The sequence below is a fragment of the Sander lucioperca genome, chromosome 7 (assembly GCF_008315115.2).
Source record: "Sander lucioperca isolate FBNREF2018 chromosome 7, SLUC_FBN_1.2, whole genome shotgun sequence".
NCBI classification, from domain to species: Eukaryota; Metazoa; Chordata; class Actinopteri; order Perciformes; family Percidae; genus Sander; species Sander lucioperca.
The window spans coordinates 33,782,397-33,803,923 of record NC_050179.1 but is presented as its reverse complement, the minus strand read 5'-3'; the positions used below and the strand labels follow the sequence as shown (position 1 = coordinate 33,803,923).

At 40.9% G+C, this 21,527-nt stretch overlaps 1 protein-coding gene across 6 annotated transcripts in view; it reads right to left on the bottom strand.

Annotated features, from left to right (window-relative positions):
• Positions 1 to 21,527, bottom strand: part of cadps2 (Ca++-dependent secretion activator 2) — a 224,676-nt gene that overhangs the window by 117,302 nt on the left and 85,847 nt on the right. For all 6 annotated transcript variants that reach the window (XM_031279714.2, XM_031279716.2, XM_031279715.2 and 3 more), the window contains exons 4-6: positions 8,753 to 8,833; positions 8,213 to 8,446; positions 7,675 to 7,796 (exon numbers count right to left, since the gene is read on the bottom strand). In XM_031279714.2, the coding sequence (XP_031135574.2) occupies positions 7,675 to 7,796; positions 8,213 to 8,446; positions 8,753 to 8,833 (437 nt within the window). The remainder of the gene's footprint in view (positions 1 to 7,674; positions 7,797 to 8,212; positions 8,447 to 8,752; positions 8,834 to 21,527) is intronic.

The following is a 21,527-nucleotide window of genomic DNA, read 5'->3' as shown; positions in this document are numbered from 1 at the left end:
CACACCTGCAACATTTTGGTTTTATAATATTATATATAATCAAATAATGAAAATATTGCTTTACATGGCTAAATGCATTTTCGTTGGCTGTGCTTCTCAACGTATATATCACTACGTATGAAGCAGTATATGTAGTTTTTAGCCATGTAAGCATGGTGGCTCTATAGATGTCAGTTGATCATTCGGTCCACCACTGTGGCTGGGATTGAAATATCTCAACCAATATTGGTCAGATTGGTACGGAGCCACTAAAGAGACATGGGGAAGTTCTGGTGACCAACGAGAAACAAGATACTATTCTTGTGAGCACGCAAAAGTATCTCGTGCTCATGAGAAACCAATCTGAGTAGCAGTCAGAATGGCTGCCGAGAAGGAGGGATTCACCTTCCTGAAAATGAAATGTACTTGATAGTGTCATCAACAGTGTTGGGCAAGTTACTTCCAAAATGTAATAAATTGTAGATTACTAGTTACGGTCATTTGAGAGTAATTAGTTATATTATAATATTACTGTCTCTGAATTGTAATGCTTTACACTACTTTTACGTTACATTTGAGTTACTTTCACCAAAATAACCGCGGAAGTATGACTTGGCAGGTAGGTTGTGCATTTTACCACGGGATCAAGTCTCAAGTCTCATCTTTATCTAATTTAATACATCATTTTTAATTCATAATATTTTGTTTTATTAAATCTGATTCTGCAAAGTAACTAAAGTTATAAAATAAATAGTAAAGTAAAACCTACTTACACCATAGGCCAACTTGACTGAATTGTAGTGGAGTATAAGCATAAAGTAGGATAAAATAAAATAAGCCTACTCAATTAAAAGTAGGCCCGCCTTACAATTGTATTGAAGTTCAGTATAGTTATGGAATAGTTACTTTCCATCGCTGATAAAATGTAATGCTATTACGTGTAGCAAGTCAACGTTAATTCTTCATGTTTATATAAGTCAACTGGTCAGACACACCGCTGTCCGCGCTGACGTACCGCTACCTGGTGGGACACAGCTGTTGTCCTTACCGTCTCTGGATCTGGCTCGGACCATGGGAACAGTGACAGGACAGCACCTTGCTTCAATGCAATGTAGAAATCCAGTCCAGAAATGTTTGTTACTAACTTATCTTCAGGGAGCTTATTTCCCGGAGTCCTTACGTTTTCTCGCCTTGCAGTTTTCCTTGGATTGGGTTGGCACCTAAATCATGGTTGCAGCTGCTGCCGTGGTCTTGCTTGACGCCCTGCTGTGCCCTACTACGCTTTGCAACGCTCCGCAATGCCCTACGCCCTGTATTGCCTTACTATGCCCCGCAACGCCCTGCTATGCTCCGCAAAGCCCCACTATGCCCTACTATGACCCACAATGTCCTGCTACGCCCCGCTACGCACTGAACTGCTATAACCATTATTTCTAGTCATAGTTCCACTATCTTTATTGTTATTATAACTGCCACTGTTCATCATTCCAACTGCTATAAATATTATGAATCATATTTCTGTATATCTGTGTCCAAACCGGCAGTGACGGATGCCGCCCACAAAGAGCCTGGGTCTGACCGAGGTTTCTGCCTAAAGGAAGTTTTTCCTCGCCACTGTTCCACCAAATGCAAATCCACCTTGCTCGTGGGAAATTGCTGGGTCTCTGTAAATTATAGAGCGTTGTCTAGACCTACTCTATCTGTAAAGTGTCTTGAGATACAGTGGGGCAAAAAAAGTATTTAGTCAGCCACCAATTGTGCAAGTTCTCCACTTAAAAAGATGAGAGAGGCCTGTAATTGTCATCATAGGTACACTTCAACTATGAGAGACAAAATGAGAAAATAAATTCAGAAAATCACGTTGTAGGATTTTTAATGAATTTATTGGTAAATTCCTCGGTAAAATAAGTATTTGGTCACCTACAAACAAGCAAGATTTCTGGCTCTCACAGACCTGTATCTTCTTTTAAGAGGCTCCTCTGTCCTCCACACGTTACCTGTATTAATGGCACCTGTTATCAGTATAAAAGACACCTGTCCATAACCTCAAAAAGTCACACTCCAAACTCCACTATGGCCAAGACCAAAGAGCTGTCAAAGGAGACCAGAAACAAAATTGTAGACCTGCACCAGGCTGGGAAGACTGAATCTGCAATAGGTAAGCAGCTTGGTGTGAATAAATCTACTGTGGGAGAAATTATAAGAAAATGGAAGACATACAAGACCACTGATAATCTCCCTCGATCTGGGGCTCCACGCAAGATCTCATCCTGTGGGGTCAAAATGATCACAAGAACGGTGAGCAAAAATCCCAGAACCACACAGGGGGACCTAGTGAATGACCTGCAGAGAGCTGGGACCAAAGTAACAAAGGCTACCATCAGTAACACACTACGCCGCCAGGGACTCAAATCCTGCAGTGCCAGACGTGTCCCCCTGCTTAAGCCAGTACATGTCCAGGCCCGTCTGAGGTTTGCTACAGAGCATTTGGATGATCCAGAAGAGGATTGGGAGAATGTCATATGGTCAGATGAAACCAAAATAGAACTTTTTGGTAAAAACTCAACTTGTCACATCATACCTACTGTGAAGCATGGGGGTGGAAACATCATGCTCACCGCCCGGGCAACCAAGGAGTGGCTTCCTAAGAAGCATTTCAAGGTCCTGGAGTGGCCTAGCCAGTCTCCAGATCTCAACCCCATAGAAAATCTTTGGAGGGAGTTGAAAGTCCATGTTGCTCAGTGACAGCCCCAAAACATCACTGCTCTAGAGGAGATCTGCATGGAGGAATGGGTCAAAATACCAGCAACCGTGTGTGAAAACCTTGTGAAGACTTACAGAAAACGTTTGACCTCTGTCATTGCCAACAAAGGGTATATAACAAAGTATTGAGATGAACTTTTGTTATTGACCAAATACTTATTTTCCACCATAATTTAAAAAAAATAAATTCATTAAAAATCCTACAATGTGATTTTCTGGATTTATTTTTCTCATTTTGTCTCTCATAGTTGAAGTGTACCTGTGATGAAAATTACAGGCCTCTCTCATTTTTTTAAGTGGGAGAACTTGCACAGTTGGTGGCTGACTAAATACTTTTTTGCCCCACTGTAACTCTTGTTCTGATTTGAAAATATGTCCATCTCGCAAATGTAGAATCAGTCTCTGCAGTCATCTCAACCATGGAATTCCAGCAACAGGAAATAGTGGTACTCTTCTACCAGGCGGACTTTCTTTCTCTGGTGCTGAAATGTTTCGTGGTGTTGGTGAATTCTTAAAAAAAAAAAAAAAAAAAAAAGCCACTTAATTTCAGGTCAAAATGCATTGTAACTCGCTTTACTGATATTATAACCGATATATTTCCAAAATGTTATTAGTAATGCATTATATTTCTGCGCTACGGCAAAAAGGAATAGGTTACTGTAATTGTGTTACTTTTGTAACACTGGTCATCGACAAAGTTAAAAGGTAGGTAACTTAAAAGGTATCCGTTAACCGATATCATGTTGTGAATGTGAAATATAAACATTCTTAGTACTTTGTTAGCATAATTTTGCTAGCCTTAGATTGGTTTCTTATGAGTATTTTTGCATGCTCACAAGAAAGTTTGTGCGCACGAAAACAAACAAAAAAAGATCCCCATGTCCCTTAGATTGGCATGGAATTTTCTACAGATGACTTCGGTGATACTTGACTTTTCCTCTAGTGCTACCACAAAGTACCTGATGAGTGTAATGAATTATAGCACCATGGTCAGAAAAAAACATGAAAACCTGATTTTGTAAAATAGTTAACACATAAATATGGTGATAGATTTACAAACAGCTAATGCAGCTCTGTCCAGTTCTTTAACTGCCCTTTGTTGCTTTAACACTTTAATTTAATTACACTGAGTCAACAACACATCTTGGTTTTTAAATTACAGGATATAGTTTTAGTACAAACCCCACGACTCAAATCAACTATTGTCCAACAACAGTGACTCCTGAGTAAAATGTAGATTCTATGCACTTTATCATCAGCCTACCTACCTAGTAGATAAAATTGTTTGTGTTTTCGTTTCAAAATCTGTTTACAATCCAAATGCTGCGGGCTACATTTTAAACTGAAACCCACTTTAGTTTTACATCGTTTTCTGGAAGAAGGTGAATTAGTTTGCGTGTATGAAGCCATGCCGGAGCGGATACAGAAGCAAAATAATTAATAAACCAACTTAATTTGTATTGGAAAAAGTAACAGATTCAATTCATAAACCTGTTAGATTCTCGGCCTATTTGCAGTCTCTGCAAGTTCATTTTCATCAGCCTAGAGGAAAACTTAAAAACTTAAATTGATTGTAAAATAATTATCGGGCTATGTTACCCAGGATTTTGATTGACCGGTTATCTGCACTTTATTTTTCATGTATTACTTTTGTGATTTTAATTGTGTACTGTGTTTTGTTATGTATCATCTTGTATGTTTAAGGCAAAGCCCTTTGTGATCGTCATCTGTGAAAAGGGCTCTATAAAAAACGTTTTACTTACTTACAGTACTTGAACAGTGGCATGGTCCTTTAAACGATTCACAGCCGCTTGACATTTCAGAATAAATAAGGGTTTTACTAATGAAAAGGTCCTCAGTGATTAAAAAGCCGTTACGCTACAACTGCGACGCTGTAATCACAGCTAATCATGTTGTCCCTGTAATTATAGTTAACTATGATGTCAGTGGGCGGGTGTTTTATTGAAGGTGAAGGAAGTGAAAGTGTGATTACAGTGAAGGTTACAGGAAGACAGTAAGTAAGGCTGGGTTTCAGCACAGGATCCCTGTTGACCAACAAGGTTGTCAGGTGACTGTGTGCACCTCTAATTGGCTCCATTTGGTGATTATGGTGGTCAGAGGGGCTGTCAGGAGGAAAAAAACACAGTAGGTGGAGCATGTGAAAGGGCAGCCTCATTTTCATACGGACCCCCAACGACCAAGAATGCTCAGCCCTGAGCGATAATCAGTTGCCAGCAGGCTGCACACACTGTGTTGATCGGAGCAAGGTAGAAGAAAAGGAAAGTGGAAATTTCCTCAAGTAAGAGCCAAAACAGATGCCTCTCTAATGGTAAAGAGCTAAAAATAGAAAAGCTGTCTCAATTTTTTCATCCGAGAGTTTCGTTTTCTGATGTGTAATGAACATCACAGCCTCACGGGGGCCGCAAGTCTGGAATCAGACCAGACCGGCTCTTAAAGCGAGTCCCCGGTGAGACTCTGCTGTAATGAAAAACATCAGGAGTCGGACTGGGACTGCGAGTCGAACCATAAAGAGAGTTTGAGCTCGGCTGGGCTTTCTTCCAGAAACCAGCGCGTGTTTGTTTTGAATGTGATGAGGACTGGCTCCCATCACTGTTACATAACAGCCTCATCTTCTCGCTGTATCAGCTTTTACTGGAGAATGAGAAACATGGCTCACGGCGGGTGATCGTAGTGTTTGTAGTGCTGGATCAATAGATACAGTTCTGTAACTCAACAGCCACAGGTTTGATCACTTTAAAATTAACCGCCAGGATGAAATGTAAATTTAAAATTAGAGCGTGGAAGTCCATTTTTGTCCTCAGAATTTGGATGAAGCGATCATTTCAACTTTTATATTGTCCAATCCTTGTTACTCGAGATCGGCGATAGGTGGCTCAGCGTCCAAAAGCCTTTTTAGTTGCTATACAACTACCTACTCACAAAAACCTTCTTTTTGTGAAACATATTAAATGTTATTAAATGCAAAAGCAATAAAAACATAAACAGGACTATCTTTCAAACACAAAACAATGCTCTTGTCACTGATCTTTTTCGGAGACAGTGTAATACTCCCACACGGGCAACATTTTCTTTCCCTTATACTGGTAAACAAACCACACATGCGCATGGCACCCATGTGCTAGCTACTGTTGTCCGGGTCTGACCGCAAATAACCAAAACAACATTTAACCAGCGCAAAATGGATGCACCACAACAGATAAACATTAGCCACTGCTATCTGTGAATGCCATCTTATTTGACGATAGGTCGATGGCGGTCAACAAGGTGAATATCAGTGGATACCGATGTCTGGCCGATGAATTGGTGCAGTGTGAGCAGTGTCAACCGGTATTTTGAAGGGTAATTTCTGGGTTCGGTTTTTGTGTGTAAGTGACTGATAGGAACAACAACTGGTCCAGTGTTAAGCGTGAACACTGTAACCGGGCTGCAATGTAATTCTATGGGGAAATGTGCATCTTCAATTTTGTCCCCTTAAAGTGCTTGTTTTGCCACTGACCTGCTCAGATTATTCATATCAAGGTGTCTGACATTATGGAAAGGATCCCTACAGAGATGGGCCTTTTAAAAACCTCTTTCTGTTTAACAAGAAACAGCTCTGAGGTCGCTAGCTCTAAACCCACCAGACTTCATTAAAAAAAGCAATACTTTTAGCGTGTATAGAGCCAACATATTTTCACATGTAAATCGGTAAACTATGTGTTTATTTCAACCAAAACTAGAGCTGTGATAGTTGGATAAAGTGGAAAGACGACCCAAAACTTTTTTTCACAGTTTTATTTGTTTCTGTTGGCTTTGAATGAAGTGTATTTTACGATACTAAAATTACTGTTTATTTACATGGAGTCTGGTGGGTTTAGCGAACGCAATTTCGCGTATGTTTTTATGTTTAAAAAAATGATCTTACTCTTTAACAGAAAGGTCGACCTCCTTAGAAATCCTTTCCATAATGTTGTCAGAGTCTTTACCCCAAGTGAAGGAGTTCAAGTACCTTGGAGTCTTGTTCGCGAGTGAGGGAACAATGGAGCGGGAGATTGGTCGGAGAATCGGCGCAGCGGGTGCGGTATTACACTCAATTTATGGCACCGTTGTGACGAAAAGAGAGCTGAGCCAGAAGGCAAACCTCTCAATCTACCGGTCAGTTTTCGTTCCTACCCTCACCTATGGTCATGAAGGCTGGGTCATGACCGAAAGAACGAGATCCAGGGTACAAGCGGCCGAAATGGGTTTCCTCAGGAGGGTGGCTGGCGTCTCCCTTAGAGATAGGGTGAGAAGCTCAGTCATCCGTGAGGAGCTCGGAGTAGAGCTGCTGCTCCTTCGCGTCGAAAGGAGCCAGTTGAGGTGGTTCGGGCATCTGGTAAGGATGCCCCCTGGGCGCCTCCCTAGGGAGGTGTTCCAGGCACGTCCAGCTGGGAGGAGGCCTCGGGGAAGACCCAGGACTAGGTGGAGGGATTATATCTCCAACCTGGCCTGGGAACGCCTCGGGATCCCCCAGTCGGAGCTGGTTAATGTGGCTCGGGAAAGGGAAGTTTGGGGTCCCCTGCTGGAGCTGCTACCCCCGCGACCCGTTACCGGATAAGCGGAAGAAGATGGATGGATGGATGTCAGACACTTAATATTAATCTGAGCCTGTCAAAACAAGCACTTTTGTGATCGTAAATAGAAGCTGCACAATTGCCCTATAAACTTACATTGTAGCTTGTTTCGCTGACTGCCGACAGCAGCGCTCTTGCTTAATACTGGACCAATGTCAAAGACTGTTGTTCCCATCAGTCACTTAGACACAAAAACAGGAAAATCCAGGTTGAAAAACAATAAAGTTACCCTTTAAGTCTGCAAATATGTATTCTTTCTGTGGCCTACGTGAGACACTGAATGAAACATACATAAAGAGGGGGGAGAAGTAGAACTCACTGCGGTCTGGAGGCTTCAGCTTGGTCTGTCTGCAGCTTTTCTCCTCCCTCCACCTCCATGGTGCAGTAAACGATCCGGTTTGGAGCCACAGACTTCAGACCCTGGACCTCCACGATCACAATCTGGCAACACCAGCGGAGGGTTAAAACAGATGCTACAATCCCAAACCACAAAATGTTCAGTTTACTACGATATTTTTGCCTTTTGAATTACTTTCTCGATTAATCGTACTGTCTATAGACATACTTTACAAACAGAGTCCAAGTTGATTGCAGTCTATCCAATGTGTTGTCCAATCAACCGTCCAAAACTCATTTTTACATATGAATGACGAAAAGGATATACAAATGACCAAAATTGGTGTTGATATTTGTTAATAACCGTCAGGATTTTATGCATTTCTACCTCATGTTCTCTTGTATTATTTCTTAACAAGGGAACTAAATTAACGGTCACATGTAATGAAATCATGCACCAGTTTGAGCGGGTATCTTGTCAGCCAATTAGCAGCAGATCAGACAAGTTTATGTCCACACACCTCCAGGGTAAAGGACAGCACGACGTCAGACTTGGACAGGATGTCTCCCTCGTCTCCCATGTCCAGGAAGGAATTGTTCATGGTGGAGCGTTTGAGCTTCTGTTTGAAGTCCGGACCTCCTTTGGACACCGGCAGACTCTCCAGGTTGGCCATGAGCAGGTTGACCGACGAACGCAGCTCCTCCACGTAGAGAGGCTCCATGTCAGCAGAGACAAACTTTGGGTATCTCCTCTCCTGCAGGACAGATAGTCAGTCACAGTTCATCATCGACACGTATACTTTAAATCACTTTCTTTAACCAATTTGGAAGTTTTTGGAAGTAGAAATTTAAAAAAGTAAAATCAGCAGCCAAAAGTCAGAATTCCAGAGCTTCCAAACTTTGTTTTATCTACAAATTAGTTCACCAACTTGAAATTGTGACTACAAACACTAAAACACAGAGTCATTGTTCAAACAACACTATTGTATAGTGCAGCTTTGAACAGAATCTGAGCATGAGGAGTTTGGGTTTTATAGTTAACAATAATGTGCGTTTCTCACCCTGGCAATCTTTTCGGCCAGCTGTAACCTTCCGTCCAGCTCTCTGCGGATCTGAGCCGCCTGCTCGTCCACGTTGTCCAGCTGAGGAAGAAGTAAATCAAAGTCACAAAGAGTTTTTATCAGCCAATCAGAGAGCTGCAAAATCAATAAACCAATCAAAAGGTGAAGGTGAGGCACAACAGGAGTGGTCTACTTCAAAGAAGTGGACTGCTCAGGAGGCTCAGTTGTGTATTGATTAACCAATTAGCAGCTAAAGTAGTAAAAGGCAGCGGTACTAAGCCAATCAGGAGTGAGGGTCTGAGATTAGCAGTTCAACCACTTCGTTACAGAAGAGACATGTTCAATCACGTTTGTTTTCTTTTGGTCAGTGGCAGAGTTTCGGAGTTAAAGCTGAAGCCCTCTGATGTCCACTAGTTGATTTTCCAAAATCCCTCTCGCTGTATTGAAGTGAATTGGAAAACTCCAAACTTCTGTCTCACATGGTCTCAATGTTTAACTTCACAAAATCTATTGTCTGTTTGTAGTGGACAGATATTAAGACATCCTTTCCCACCATTGGGGTCGGGGGGCTCATGTGGGGTTGCCTGATACAAGGAAGCTGCTAAACATAGAAAGAGGATTTTAAAATAGTTTAAGTTAAATCAAATTAATTCTTAAAAATGTTTAAATAAATCAGAGTACATAAAAATGTTTGGTCGTATTTCTTTGGCAGATGAGTTCAAATCTCAACAATACTTCAGCAGCATCGCTACCTGCACCTTTAAGCACAGCTGTAGTCACATCAAAGAAAATGAACTTTTTGGATATGCAGTGAGGTAGCAAAACATTTGAAATGTATGGTTGCTTTTGCAAGCACGTAGTTGTGTTACTGCATTATCTGAAAGCAACTGCAATACACTGATTTAGCAGAGACCTTTAATCCAAAGCAACTTACATTCAGTATTGGGGTTCAGTGTCTTGCCTGTCCACAGGACACGTGGACAGGCAGCCAGGGATCAAACAAGCGATCCACCCAGTCGTGCTACAGCCGCCCCAATTTGCACAATATTGAGTGATGAGACTTCAATGACCGATTAAAACACAGATAGTGCTAAATGTACATGAGTTCTTGTTGATGTGTCCTCGTATTTAGTTCTTCTAAGCTTTGGCTGTAAGCTAGAATTTCAGATCAGGGAAAGAAACTTTATGAATTGATGGAAGTGAAAGTGAAGTGAGTTATAAAGTGATGGTTCGGAGTAATTTCACCCTAGGCTGCTTTGCACCTTGACCTCGAGCCAAACAACCCCCCATAAGCTTTTTTCCCTTGTTATAACGTTGGTCGAGTTAGTGTTATCAGCTGGTTAGCTTAGTGCAGGAGCTAATGGATCCACGTTTGTATCTCGTAAATTACCCCACTAATAATGCCCGGAATGATACCAAACTTCTACAGTAGTACAAATAGTTTGTGTACTTATAAAACAAGGCATTAGAAAGTTTGGAACTACACCAGAAGTATGTAGTAGTAGTATGAACGTACTAGCGCTATAGCGCCGATAGCGCAATAGCAGCCGAGAGGAGTATCCATCAGGCAAGTGTTATTTAGATATACTTCTGGTGTAGTTCCAAACTTTCTAATGCATGCATTCTAATGTAATTTAAGAGATACAAACATGGATTCATTAGCACCTGCACTAAGCTAACCAGCTGATAATGCTAACTCGACCAATGTTATAACAAGGGAAAAATGCTTATGGGGAGTTGGTTGGCTCGAGGTCAAGGTGCAAAGCAGCCTAGAGAGCTGTACTGTTTGAGAGCATCACACTGAGCAGGAGATCAGCCAACAAAGTCATCTGTTAAAATGTATGTCAGCGAGACTTAAAGAGGAGATGAAAGCAGATTGAAAGTTGAACGTGGTTTGCTTACTGGGCAGAAAAAAACAGCGGCGCCTTTCACAAATCTGTGATGAGCAAAAGCGTCTGAGAATGAGAATCAGAGATAACACAGCTGTGATGGAAACTGGCCTAAAGCCAAAGAGACAAGCGGAACCTTCAGAGCCCAATAACGGAGAGAAAAGATAAGCTGTTTTAATTTGAGCCTGTTTCAAAACTGGTCCCAGAGAATCAGTCAAAAAAAAATAAAAAAATAAAAAAAAATCAAAATAAATCAGCCGTCAGTGTCTCATTTACAGAGAATGCAAACTGCCTTTACTCCGACACCCGCCTGCACTAATTGCTGAGAGATGGAGATTTGTCCATGGATGATTTGACAGGTTTGGTTTCTGCAGACACCGTTCAGTCGACAAAATGCATCAGAAACCCGGCGGTGTGGATCCATGTGCAGAGTGCAGAGGTTCTGAAAGACATGTTGAGTCATTCTGCTGTTGTTACTGATGAGGTCTGCTGACTACTGAGCCCTAATTAACTCGACACTGTGAGGAAGGAAAAAGGAATTCATTATCAGAGTGATGGAGGTCAAGCCAACGGGCACATTTTTGACAGATACACTTTTAGATTCTGTGTTGATATTGTTTTTTTCTCATTACTTAACAAGTGTTTATCTACTGTAGAAATACATGAGTGTTTGAGAGAGGTGGCTTTTCTCCATTTTCCTCTTCTTTTTTTTGATTTGGAATCCATAGCCAGCCTAGTCTACTCAAGACCGCTATTCATGTTCAGCAAAATGTAGAGGATAAGGTGGTGGGCTGTAAACATACTTAAGCTATGACGCACATTTTAGTTGACTGAAATGTAGTATATATCCATGATGTCCCACTTCCGAGATTTCCCCTGGAAATTCCGCTGGATGTCACTCTTTTTGGCTGGATGTCCGTTACCTTCTGCTTCCTTTGTGTTGTAATTTTAAACTCCAGTGGATTTCTGAGGACTATGGTTAACTGCTCCTCAGATCTCTGCAGGGTAAATCCAGACAGCTAGCTAGACTATCTGTCCAATCTGAGTTTTCTGTTGCACGACTAAAACAACTTTTGAACGTACACGTTCCACCAAAACAAGTTCCTTCCCGAGGCTATTTTGCAGAAGCAACGTTGCTCTGTACGGCGCTTAGCGCCGCCCAAGACGTTTGTGATTGGTTTGAAGAAATGCCAATAAACCAGAGCACGTTTTTCTCCCATCCCAGAATGCTGTGTGGACTAGTCAGACCCTCCTCCACAGCACTGTGTAGGAGTGTCTGGCAATGCGAGACTAACTGAAACGTTATGTAGCCTAAAAAACAACTGTACGTAAGAATCACTTAAGGCCAACAACAATAATAAATGAAAAGTAAAATGTAAAAAAAAATAATCACAGGGAAACACTAAAGAGCCACCTGCGGGGTTGCTGACCTCTGTTTTAAAGCTCCATCGTGTAATGTTTTGAGTTGATTCTTAGCAAAAACCGCTTTGTTCTTTTACAAATATGTGCTCATTCATGTGTAATTACTTCCACCAACTAATTAAAGTATTTTCCTAAGCGTAGAATCTGCCATTCAGAATACATAGGAGTGTGTCGCTCAAATGGCGTTAGCCATGTTGCGCCTCCATCTTTAAAATACATTAGCTAAAGAGGGACATACCTGGATGTATGGATACAGGGCCAGGCAGCATGACAGAGACAACAGCAGGACAGAGAACACTACAGGAGGGCTTTCACCGGCGACCCGATAGCTGCTGGTTAGTAAATACGCAGGAACACCAAAAGCAGGAGGAAGTGTGGGTTAATATGTGGATTGATACTGGGATGTCTACACAACTGTGTGACTTGATTGACTTCAAAAAGTTCGCCACTTTACTCGAACCAAAGTTCAAAACACCTGTTCATTTTAGTCTGTTGGCTATTTAGTTTTTTTTTCCTGGAACACATCACTTTTGCACTTACTGCTGCGTCTTGTGTAGACTGTTTGCATATTTATGACCATATGTAGGCTACATTTTATGTACTGGTGTTATTGTTGTGAATACATATTTCTAAAATTGTATGATGTTTTTATTGAGTTATTATTACACAATACTTTTTGAATCCCCCGACAAATAACCCATATTACAAAAAAAGACTAAAACTAAGACTAAAACTAATAAAAACTAAACTAGCAAACCCGCTTCAAAAACTAATTAAAACTAAACTGAATTTGAAAACAAAAAGTCAAAACGAAATAAAAATAAAAACTAATGAAAAATGCAAAACTATAATAACCTTGGATCACACCTATTCTTGAGGATATGTAACGGAGGTGCCAAGTTAAAAAGGGAATATTAAAACGACAACGTGACAGGCAAAGCAACAAGACCAAAGTTAATATTGGAGTGGCTTTTTCAAGATGGAAAGAGCTCATAAGGAGCAAGGATTTTAACAGGGGCGCCAAAGTTGCCTGCTTTCTTCTCGACAGGTAATTCAGCCTATTGCTGCTTGGCTAACTATAGCATGGTTGTGCATAACGCTAGGACACACACAATATTTTTCCTCGCGTCAATGATGAAAAAGGATTGTCTACCTTGTAACATAAACATTAAACAATCATGTGTCGTGATTTCCCTGGCAGACAACTCCCGCCTTGCTTTACTAACATTAGCTTGCATTCGTTTGGGAACCTGATAGCTGATGTTAGCAATGAAATAGTACCAAAATAACGAAAACGTAAAATTATGATTACACCGGAAGGAACACTCACGGACGAAGTCGTACTTCTTTGAATAATACGGCCACCGTAGGAGTTAAAACGCACTCGGAATGGGGGGGGCTAGAAAGTAATTTTCAGTTGGTTGTCATATACAATTTCACCGCAAGATGGGAGAAATTCTTACACAATGTAGCTTTAAGTGAACAAAACCTGCTTAGGCTGACAGAGAGAACACTCTTCAAATCACAAAAAGATAAAGTTTGAAAGTTTAAAAAATTATGTTTCTCAGATGATATTCATAAATGGTAAAAACAGAACCGACTGAAGTTCAGTTATGGGTTGGGAAAGTGATTTTTGTCAGAGGTTCTGTTGCAGACGTTTGAATTCACATACACTCAACTTCTTAAGAAGAAGTTATATTTACACAGTCTTTAATAGATGTGAAATGCTTTAGATATTCTGTTGATTATTTTTCCTCCCCTGTAAGAGGAGAAAAGACAATTACTGATACACCCGCAGTTTGGCTGCATGTTCTAAAATTAACAAGGAAACACACACACACACACACAAAAAGATCAGAGTGCTGGCTTTGTTACCATGACTTCTATTATGTGGTTTTTGTTTGGCAAATTCTGCCTCACAGAGCATTTCTATGACAACCAGCCTTCATCTGTTAAAGTCTCTGCTACGTGTCAACATGTCAGAGAGGCTAAATCCACAAACACTGAAATAAAATATGCATGGAGGAATGTGTCCGGTTAGTGCTTTCCAAAACCCTCTGCGATGCAGAACAGCCTCAAACCCCCAAGGTGTTCAGACTGAATGCAAAGTGAATTTTGGTTCAAATTAAATCTGCAAGACTGAAAATGGTCTGAAGTTGTGCTGACACTTCACACTTAAGCCTTGATCACACCAGCATTAAAAACAGCTACATTTGAATTTCACTGGAATAAATAGAATTCGCCGCCACTGGTGGATTCACTTGAGGCTCAACAAAGAGGAACCGTTTGCAGACAGTTATGAGGTAGGAAGCGATGCTATAAATTAGGGCTGCAACTACAGACTGTTTTCATTGCAAATTAATCTGCTGATTTCATTTCAATGAATCCTCTTAGTATAAATCGAGTCTCTGTGCGCCTTTGCGTCTTTATGTACAGTATACGTGTGTGTCTTTCAATCGATCCCGCATGCATAAAAGACGTCACACACAACCCGTTCCTACTCCCAACTCGTAAAATACGCTTGGTCAGTGGCTCTCAGCGTCAGATACGACGCAATAAGCACCCCTTGGCGTGTGTTTGGAACGCACCGGCGCGTGAAGATGACTTAGTATTAAGAGAGACAACAGTAGCGAGTAGTATCAAAGCCTGAAATTAGGAGGTTGGTTGGGGTGGTGGATGGGTCAAACAACACAGGACTTTCACCCCGGGGACTGGGGTTCATGTCCCGCGTGTCACAGAAACGTGCATTTTATAATCCCACCCACGATCTTTTCCTTAACCCAACTTCTGGTTCTGGTCATGCATGTCACGTAAACACACCTTTTCTAAGCCTACCCACAATCTTTCCCTAAACCTAACTGCATCATCAGTGACGACAATACTCAGCGCGTTTAAGAGAGAAGACACACCAACCCGATAATCGGGCGTCTGGCCGTCTGGCGAGGTCCGTGACTCGAGTCCGTTCTGTGTGTCCCGTGCCGTCGGCCGTCCGAGGAGCCGTCGGCATTCATTTGGGCCGACCCGACATGTTCAGTCGGGGACAGGGCTTCAGCTACAGTATTAGGAGACCACTAAGGCCTAGATAAAAGAGACTTCAGATACAGTATTAGGAGACCACTAAGGCCTATATAAAAGAGACTTCAGATACAGTATTAGGGGACCACTAAGGTCTATATAAAAGAGACTTCAGATACAGTATTAGGGGACCACTAAGGTCTATATAAAAGAGACTTCAGATACAGTATTAGGGGACCACTAAGGTCTATATAAAAGAGACTTCAGATACAGTATTAGGGGACCACTAAGGCCTATATAAAAGCATCCAAAAAGCAGCAGGTCATAGGACCTTTAAATGGTTCAATTGATCACCAAAATGGAAATACAGTCTGTAGATGATTAAAACTGTGCTCACTCTGCACTTAAATATCAATCGACCAAAGCAACAAGATGCACAGCCATGTTCCTTTTGATGAAAGTGTGTCCTTCACATTCGTGCTCTTTTACAGTGGATTAGCAATGACTCAGTGTCTTTCACACTTACACAAAAGGCACAAACAGCGAGGGATGCTTCATGTGCTGGGATTAAACGGTTTGGAACCCGACCCAGCGTGATGTGGCACTGTGCTGCTCCGTTCTGGAGGAAACACTTCACTCCATAATACTCAGAAAGCTTCAACACTGCGACCGGAAAGAAAGACGGCAAAATATAAAGAGGGTAATGATAAAGGGAATTGAACATGTTCTACAAAGACCAACGTTTAACTTCACCCTATCATTAGCTGCACGACAACAGAAACTGAAGTTCTCTGATTGGATGTTTGTCACAGCAATGCTCTTTAGGACTTGTAGCTGACTTCTCTACTAGAGTTGTTATAGACAGAGTGTATTGACATTTTTTTTCCCTAATCAAGCAGATTTCAGAGTTTTCAAGAGTCCCTCTTTCATTCCTTCAACCACTTTCTTGTGTTTCTCCTTCTTTTCTTTTGGGCATGCATCTCTACCGCAGCCCTGCAAACTGTTGGCTGGTTGTTTTGTGCACAACAACCACAGCACAGTCAGAGGCGACCATAAGCCGTAAACAGGCAAGAGGCCGTAAACTGTCACAAACTGTGGTAAAAACCCTGATCGAGACGCAGATTCCGCACTGTCTAAATAATAATGTTTCTATAAACCCAAATAATAGCAGCATATCCCACATAATCATAAAATGCTAAATTCGGAAAAGGTCCAATTCTGAATATCTAAACGGACTATGCTGTTTATATGACCTGTATCAAATTCTGAATATTGTCATATTTGGAATCATAGCGGAATATTAGTGTGCATGTAAATGTACTCAGTGTCTACAGGAGGAAACATTATTGTACTACTACTACTACTACTACTACTACTACTACTACTACTAATACTGCTGAAAACAAGCATTGTTGATGACTAAACTGCAGAACTACAGTGAAATCCAAGAATACTGACCTTGCTTTGTTGTCATAACAATATGAAAAACTACATGACATTACATGTCATTTTAGCTGATGCTTTTATCCTAAGGGACTTATAATTGCTATATATGTCAGAGGTTGCACGCCTCTGGAGCAATTAGGGGTTAAGTGTCTTCAGGGACACATTGGTTGATGTATCGCTGCGTTCACAACAAAGCTGTTTGGTGTGGTTTAAAAGCACCCAGGTGTAGTTTGTTCAGGCTAAACTAAACCTGAATAGAAATGCGTTGGTACTTTGCTGCAAACAAAGCATGGAGAAGACGGGATTGTCAAGTAAGCGTAAAGCAGATGATAAACCAGGGCTGGTCGATATGACGATATATCTCGTCAACATTTTTCTATATCGTTTCTACCGCAATGGTGAAAAACCAGCGGCCGAAACGCATCACAGCAACGTTTACGTTACTTGGAAGACGCTTTACGTTCTGATCCTTGCACGTTGTGTTCATTGCGCTCTAAAGTTCTTGATAAAAAAGAGAAAATACTCCATACTTTATATTCATCAAGTATTTAAGGAGTTTACAAAAATAGGCTTTAGCATGTGGTTATTTCATATCAGAGCTGCAGAGATTAATCGATTAGCCGAGTAGTTGTCAACTATTAAATGATTTGGCAACCATTTTGATAATTGATCGGTTTAAGTCATTTTTTATGGAAAAGAAAGTTCTCTGATGTCAGCTTCTTAAATGTGAATATGTTCTAGTTTCTAAACTAAACTGAATATCTTTGAGTTGAGGACAAAATAAGACATTTGAGGATGTCGTCTTGGGCTTTGGGAAACACTGATCCACATTGGTCACCATTTTATAAACCAAACTACTAACTGATAAATCAAGAAAATAATCAACAGATTAATGAGAATAATCGTTAGTTGCAGCCCAATTTCAAATATACTTTATTTATTGTGATATATATCATTATCATGGTATGAAATGATCTAGATCAGGATAGAAGATTTTGGCCACATCACCCATAATAAAATAACTCTGACTGCTCCCAAAATGTGTCCGCAGACAACAATCGAGAGCAATTTGTGGGTTCAGTGTCTTGCTCAAGGACACTTACTACATGTACTGTAGAGAGGAGGAGCCGGGGATCAGGACAGCCAGCCCTGTGATTAATGGCACCCAAAAATCAAAGCAACTTTAAAATGATTCCTAAAGTTTATTGCATCGAAGGTTCATGTAAAAATGGGCTTAATTACATTACTGTATTCACGCCATCATCACCACTCTGCAGAGCTCTGCACTTTAATTATAAGTTTGCCCTGTGGTTCCCCGTCACACTTTACACAGCTCTGTGTTTTAATGATGTCGTGCATTCACCCTTAAGTAAGAAGCAGGAGGTTAAAACTGGCAGCATGCAGACCAAGGCTATGTTCACACTTGGCGTCTTTTTTGACAAGAAACTCAGAAGAGCTGACAAAGGTGACCTCTCTCTCTCTCTTTCTCTCTGACGTCGGGCACGCATTTATAGTCATTTCCATATTCATTTATGGGAGGAGGCAAGGCGGGGTCGGTGGCTTGTTCACGTGCGCTCAATTTCACGTTGATTGTCATGTATAAAGGAAATGTGCGCAGGACCTGGTATTATACATATGAATATTTCTATGCGTAGGTACTTTTCAAGTTTTACGCCATCTTCTGGTATGAAAGCTGCACAGTCTTTTATACATGAGGCCCCTGGACTCTCCCTCCCTCTCCAGCTGTAGGTCTTCCTGGTCTATTTTTATCTCCCTCCATCTTTCACCATCACTGACAGAGGCGTGCACACCTCTCTGACTCACATCTCTGCAGTTTTGTATTTTTATCCTCCTCCTCTGTTCTCACTTGAAGCATCCTTATTTTTAGTAAATGTGTTATTTTGATAAAGAGACAGTCCTCTGATGATACTCAAACTCTTAAGTCGTGATGTGTTTTTGATTGCGGTTTTCTTTTATTACTTATTGTCAGCTCAGGACCAGAAAATGAAGCATATCAGTAACTTTATCAAATACACTGCTCTCATGAACACAGTATATTTTAGATATAGATAGATTTTGGCTCCTAACAATCACAAAAACAATGTAACCGAGAACAACTATTATTTTGCACATTACGTTTTGCGTTAAGGCTTAACTTTGTCATCCAATAGTAAGCGAGGTTGTGGTATCTGGTGGCATTTAAAAATCAGTGTGAGTGAAGATGGCGGTGGGAGAGAAGCAGCATTTGGTGAGCAAGAAGGGGAGAGCAAATTCAGCCGTCTGAGAAGTGGGAACAGTTTGGATTTGAGGAATCCGACTTAAGACTGTAACACGTCATCTGCAAGATTTGCTCCACGGTGGCGTCTGCACCACTTGGTAACACCACAAATCTTATTAACCATCAAATTTGACCCTTTTATAACGTTTTTTTTTTGTTTTTTATGTATATATATATATATATATATATATATATCAGAAATATGGGACGTCGAAATAAGCGCCGAAAACGTCGCAAAAAGTGACAAAACGTTGGGGAAAGTGTAAAAAAATGTTGGCTGGAGCGAAAAAAACGTTGATAAAAACTTTTAAAATAATGGAAGAAAACGTCAAAACATCTGAAAAAGCTCTAAAAATTTTGAAAAAAGCAACAAAAACGTTGAGAAGGGACAACAGTTTAATGGTCGACGGGAAGACAACACAAGGGTTGATAAAAAAAAAAAAGAAACAGAAAGAGAAGAGAACCTCAATGAGTAACCGTGTTAAATAATCAGGATTTCAATATTGACCAAAATAATTCATTCGTCAGAATTTTTCCCATAATAGCCCTAAAGTGTATTTGAAAAGTAACTATCTGGTGGTAGAAAGCAGCCTGGCAGTCTAAGCATGCTATTCCAGTGGGGAAGAACCCAGCGAGCACTGAGAGAAGGTTCAATCCGACAGATTTGGTTCAGACAGACTGAAGGATTCCCTCGGTGTTAATGCTGCAGTCAGTAGATATCATCCTCTCCGACAAAGCTGTTTTAGAGTTTCAATGCTGATCTCGACATCTTAAAAGAAATTGATGAAAGTGACATTTCTCAAAAGGCACAAATAGCTTGCACATTAAAACATTCTAACTTTAAAATGTCTGACTTTTTTAACCCTCTGAGGACAAAAGAGCGATGTTTTGACAACACTCGTATTACTAAATTTAATTTTAGACATTTATTTACTATTGTATTCATATATTACACGTAGTGAACCCAAGACTTTTGTAAATTCATTTCATACACCAAAACCATTGAGTGTAGATTTGTTTTCACAAGCGATTTGAGAAATTTCAAAAAGCAAACATCAACTTTTCAGCTTTAGGGACAAATTATTTCTTTACATATTGCTCATCATTATACGGAAAGCTGAGTTTGTTCTGAACGCTTTGATGTGAAACACATGGGGATCAGAGTATATACAAATACCCTTAAAAGGTGAATTAAAAAAGAAATGTAAAAATGCCCTTAGACCTCAGAGGGTTAAACCACTTTCTTTACCAGCTAATTGCCAACCTTTGTGGTTTTTGAGATACTTGCTGCACCAAGCCAAGCCGTGACCAACTGCGTCCATTCAAGTTGGCAAGGTGTGAATTTCAGATTCCTTGATGCGTTGCCAGTGTGCTGGTTCCAACAAACCACAATAAACTCCTAAAGGCCCGGACACACAGAGCCGATAATCGGCGAGGTCAATGACTCAAGTCTGTTCAGTGTGTTCCGTGCCGTCATCCTTCATTTTGGCCGATTTGACATGTATAATCGGCGGGCGGGCACTGCCGGCAGTCGGACTCAAATGACCCATCTGATTGGTAGAGTGCTAACCTGGAAACGGGGAGCGGAATGAGCGTGACTAGAGTCTCTCAAAATCTGGCGAAAATCTATTAAACTGACCTTTGTCGATCTGAAATGAAGACAGATTCAGCAGCTGCATGGCCTATTTCTCGCTTAAAATGTTTTCAGAAACACGTTTCGGTGAACTATTTTAGTACAATATGAGATTGTGTTCTGAACAAGCCGCCATGACAGTCTGTCTTTGAATTTCCGGAGAAACAAGACCCACGTGACGCGTTCGTCCAATCAGCTTAGCAATCAGATTAGCACCGCCTGCTGTTATGGAGATGTATTACGTCTCGTTGCTTTGGTGTGTTCCGAGGCACTTTTTTGACCAACTCAGGGAGACTGATCAGCCCAACTGGCTTTTCTGCCGAGGTCTGGCCGTCGGCTCTGTATGTCTGGGCCTTTAAAACTGATCCACTGACCAACTAGCGCACAACATGTCTATATCTGTTTCAATTTCAATTGAATAATAGCAACGCTACCGCTTTAATACAGCCTCAAAGCAATCAGTAAAGCACCTCTGCATGGATGTCCTCCAATATGAGGCTGCAACTGAAGCTATCAAATCAAAGAGAGCTAAACCAGGCCCAGAGAAAAATGGGCGCCGTCTGCTGTTTGGTGCTGAGCAGGTAATGTACAGTGGGTTTATCTGTAACTGGTATTGTTGGTAACTAAAGATTGCTAAATTTGCAAAGTCGTAATTCTATAGCCAAATTATTATTTTTTTAAGAATTTTTCTTTTTATTTAAAAAAATTGAATTAGCTCCCTTTTCATTTCTCCCCTCTGTTCTCCTCCGTTCTGCTTCTTTTTTATTCTGGCTTCTAATGAAGCAGAACAATAATAGAATCTGTCCTAGCAACAGACACATTTTGGTTGTCATACAGGCGCGGATGATGTCTCAATGGGCCGTGAAGCAATCTATTTATGTTCCGAGCCCGTTTCAGTGAAAGGAAACAATCGGTGGAGGACAATCGCTGAGGATTACTGACACACTGCTTTCTCTATAGGGTGGCATTCAGAGACTGAAAAGGCTTCTGGACACATCTTTAGAGTCACCCAAATTAACATAACTGGATAAGATTTCTTCTCTTCCCTCCAGTGGTATCTAACCAAGCAGATAGCTATGGTTTGATTTGTCT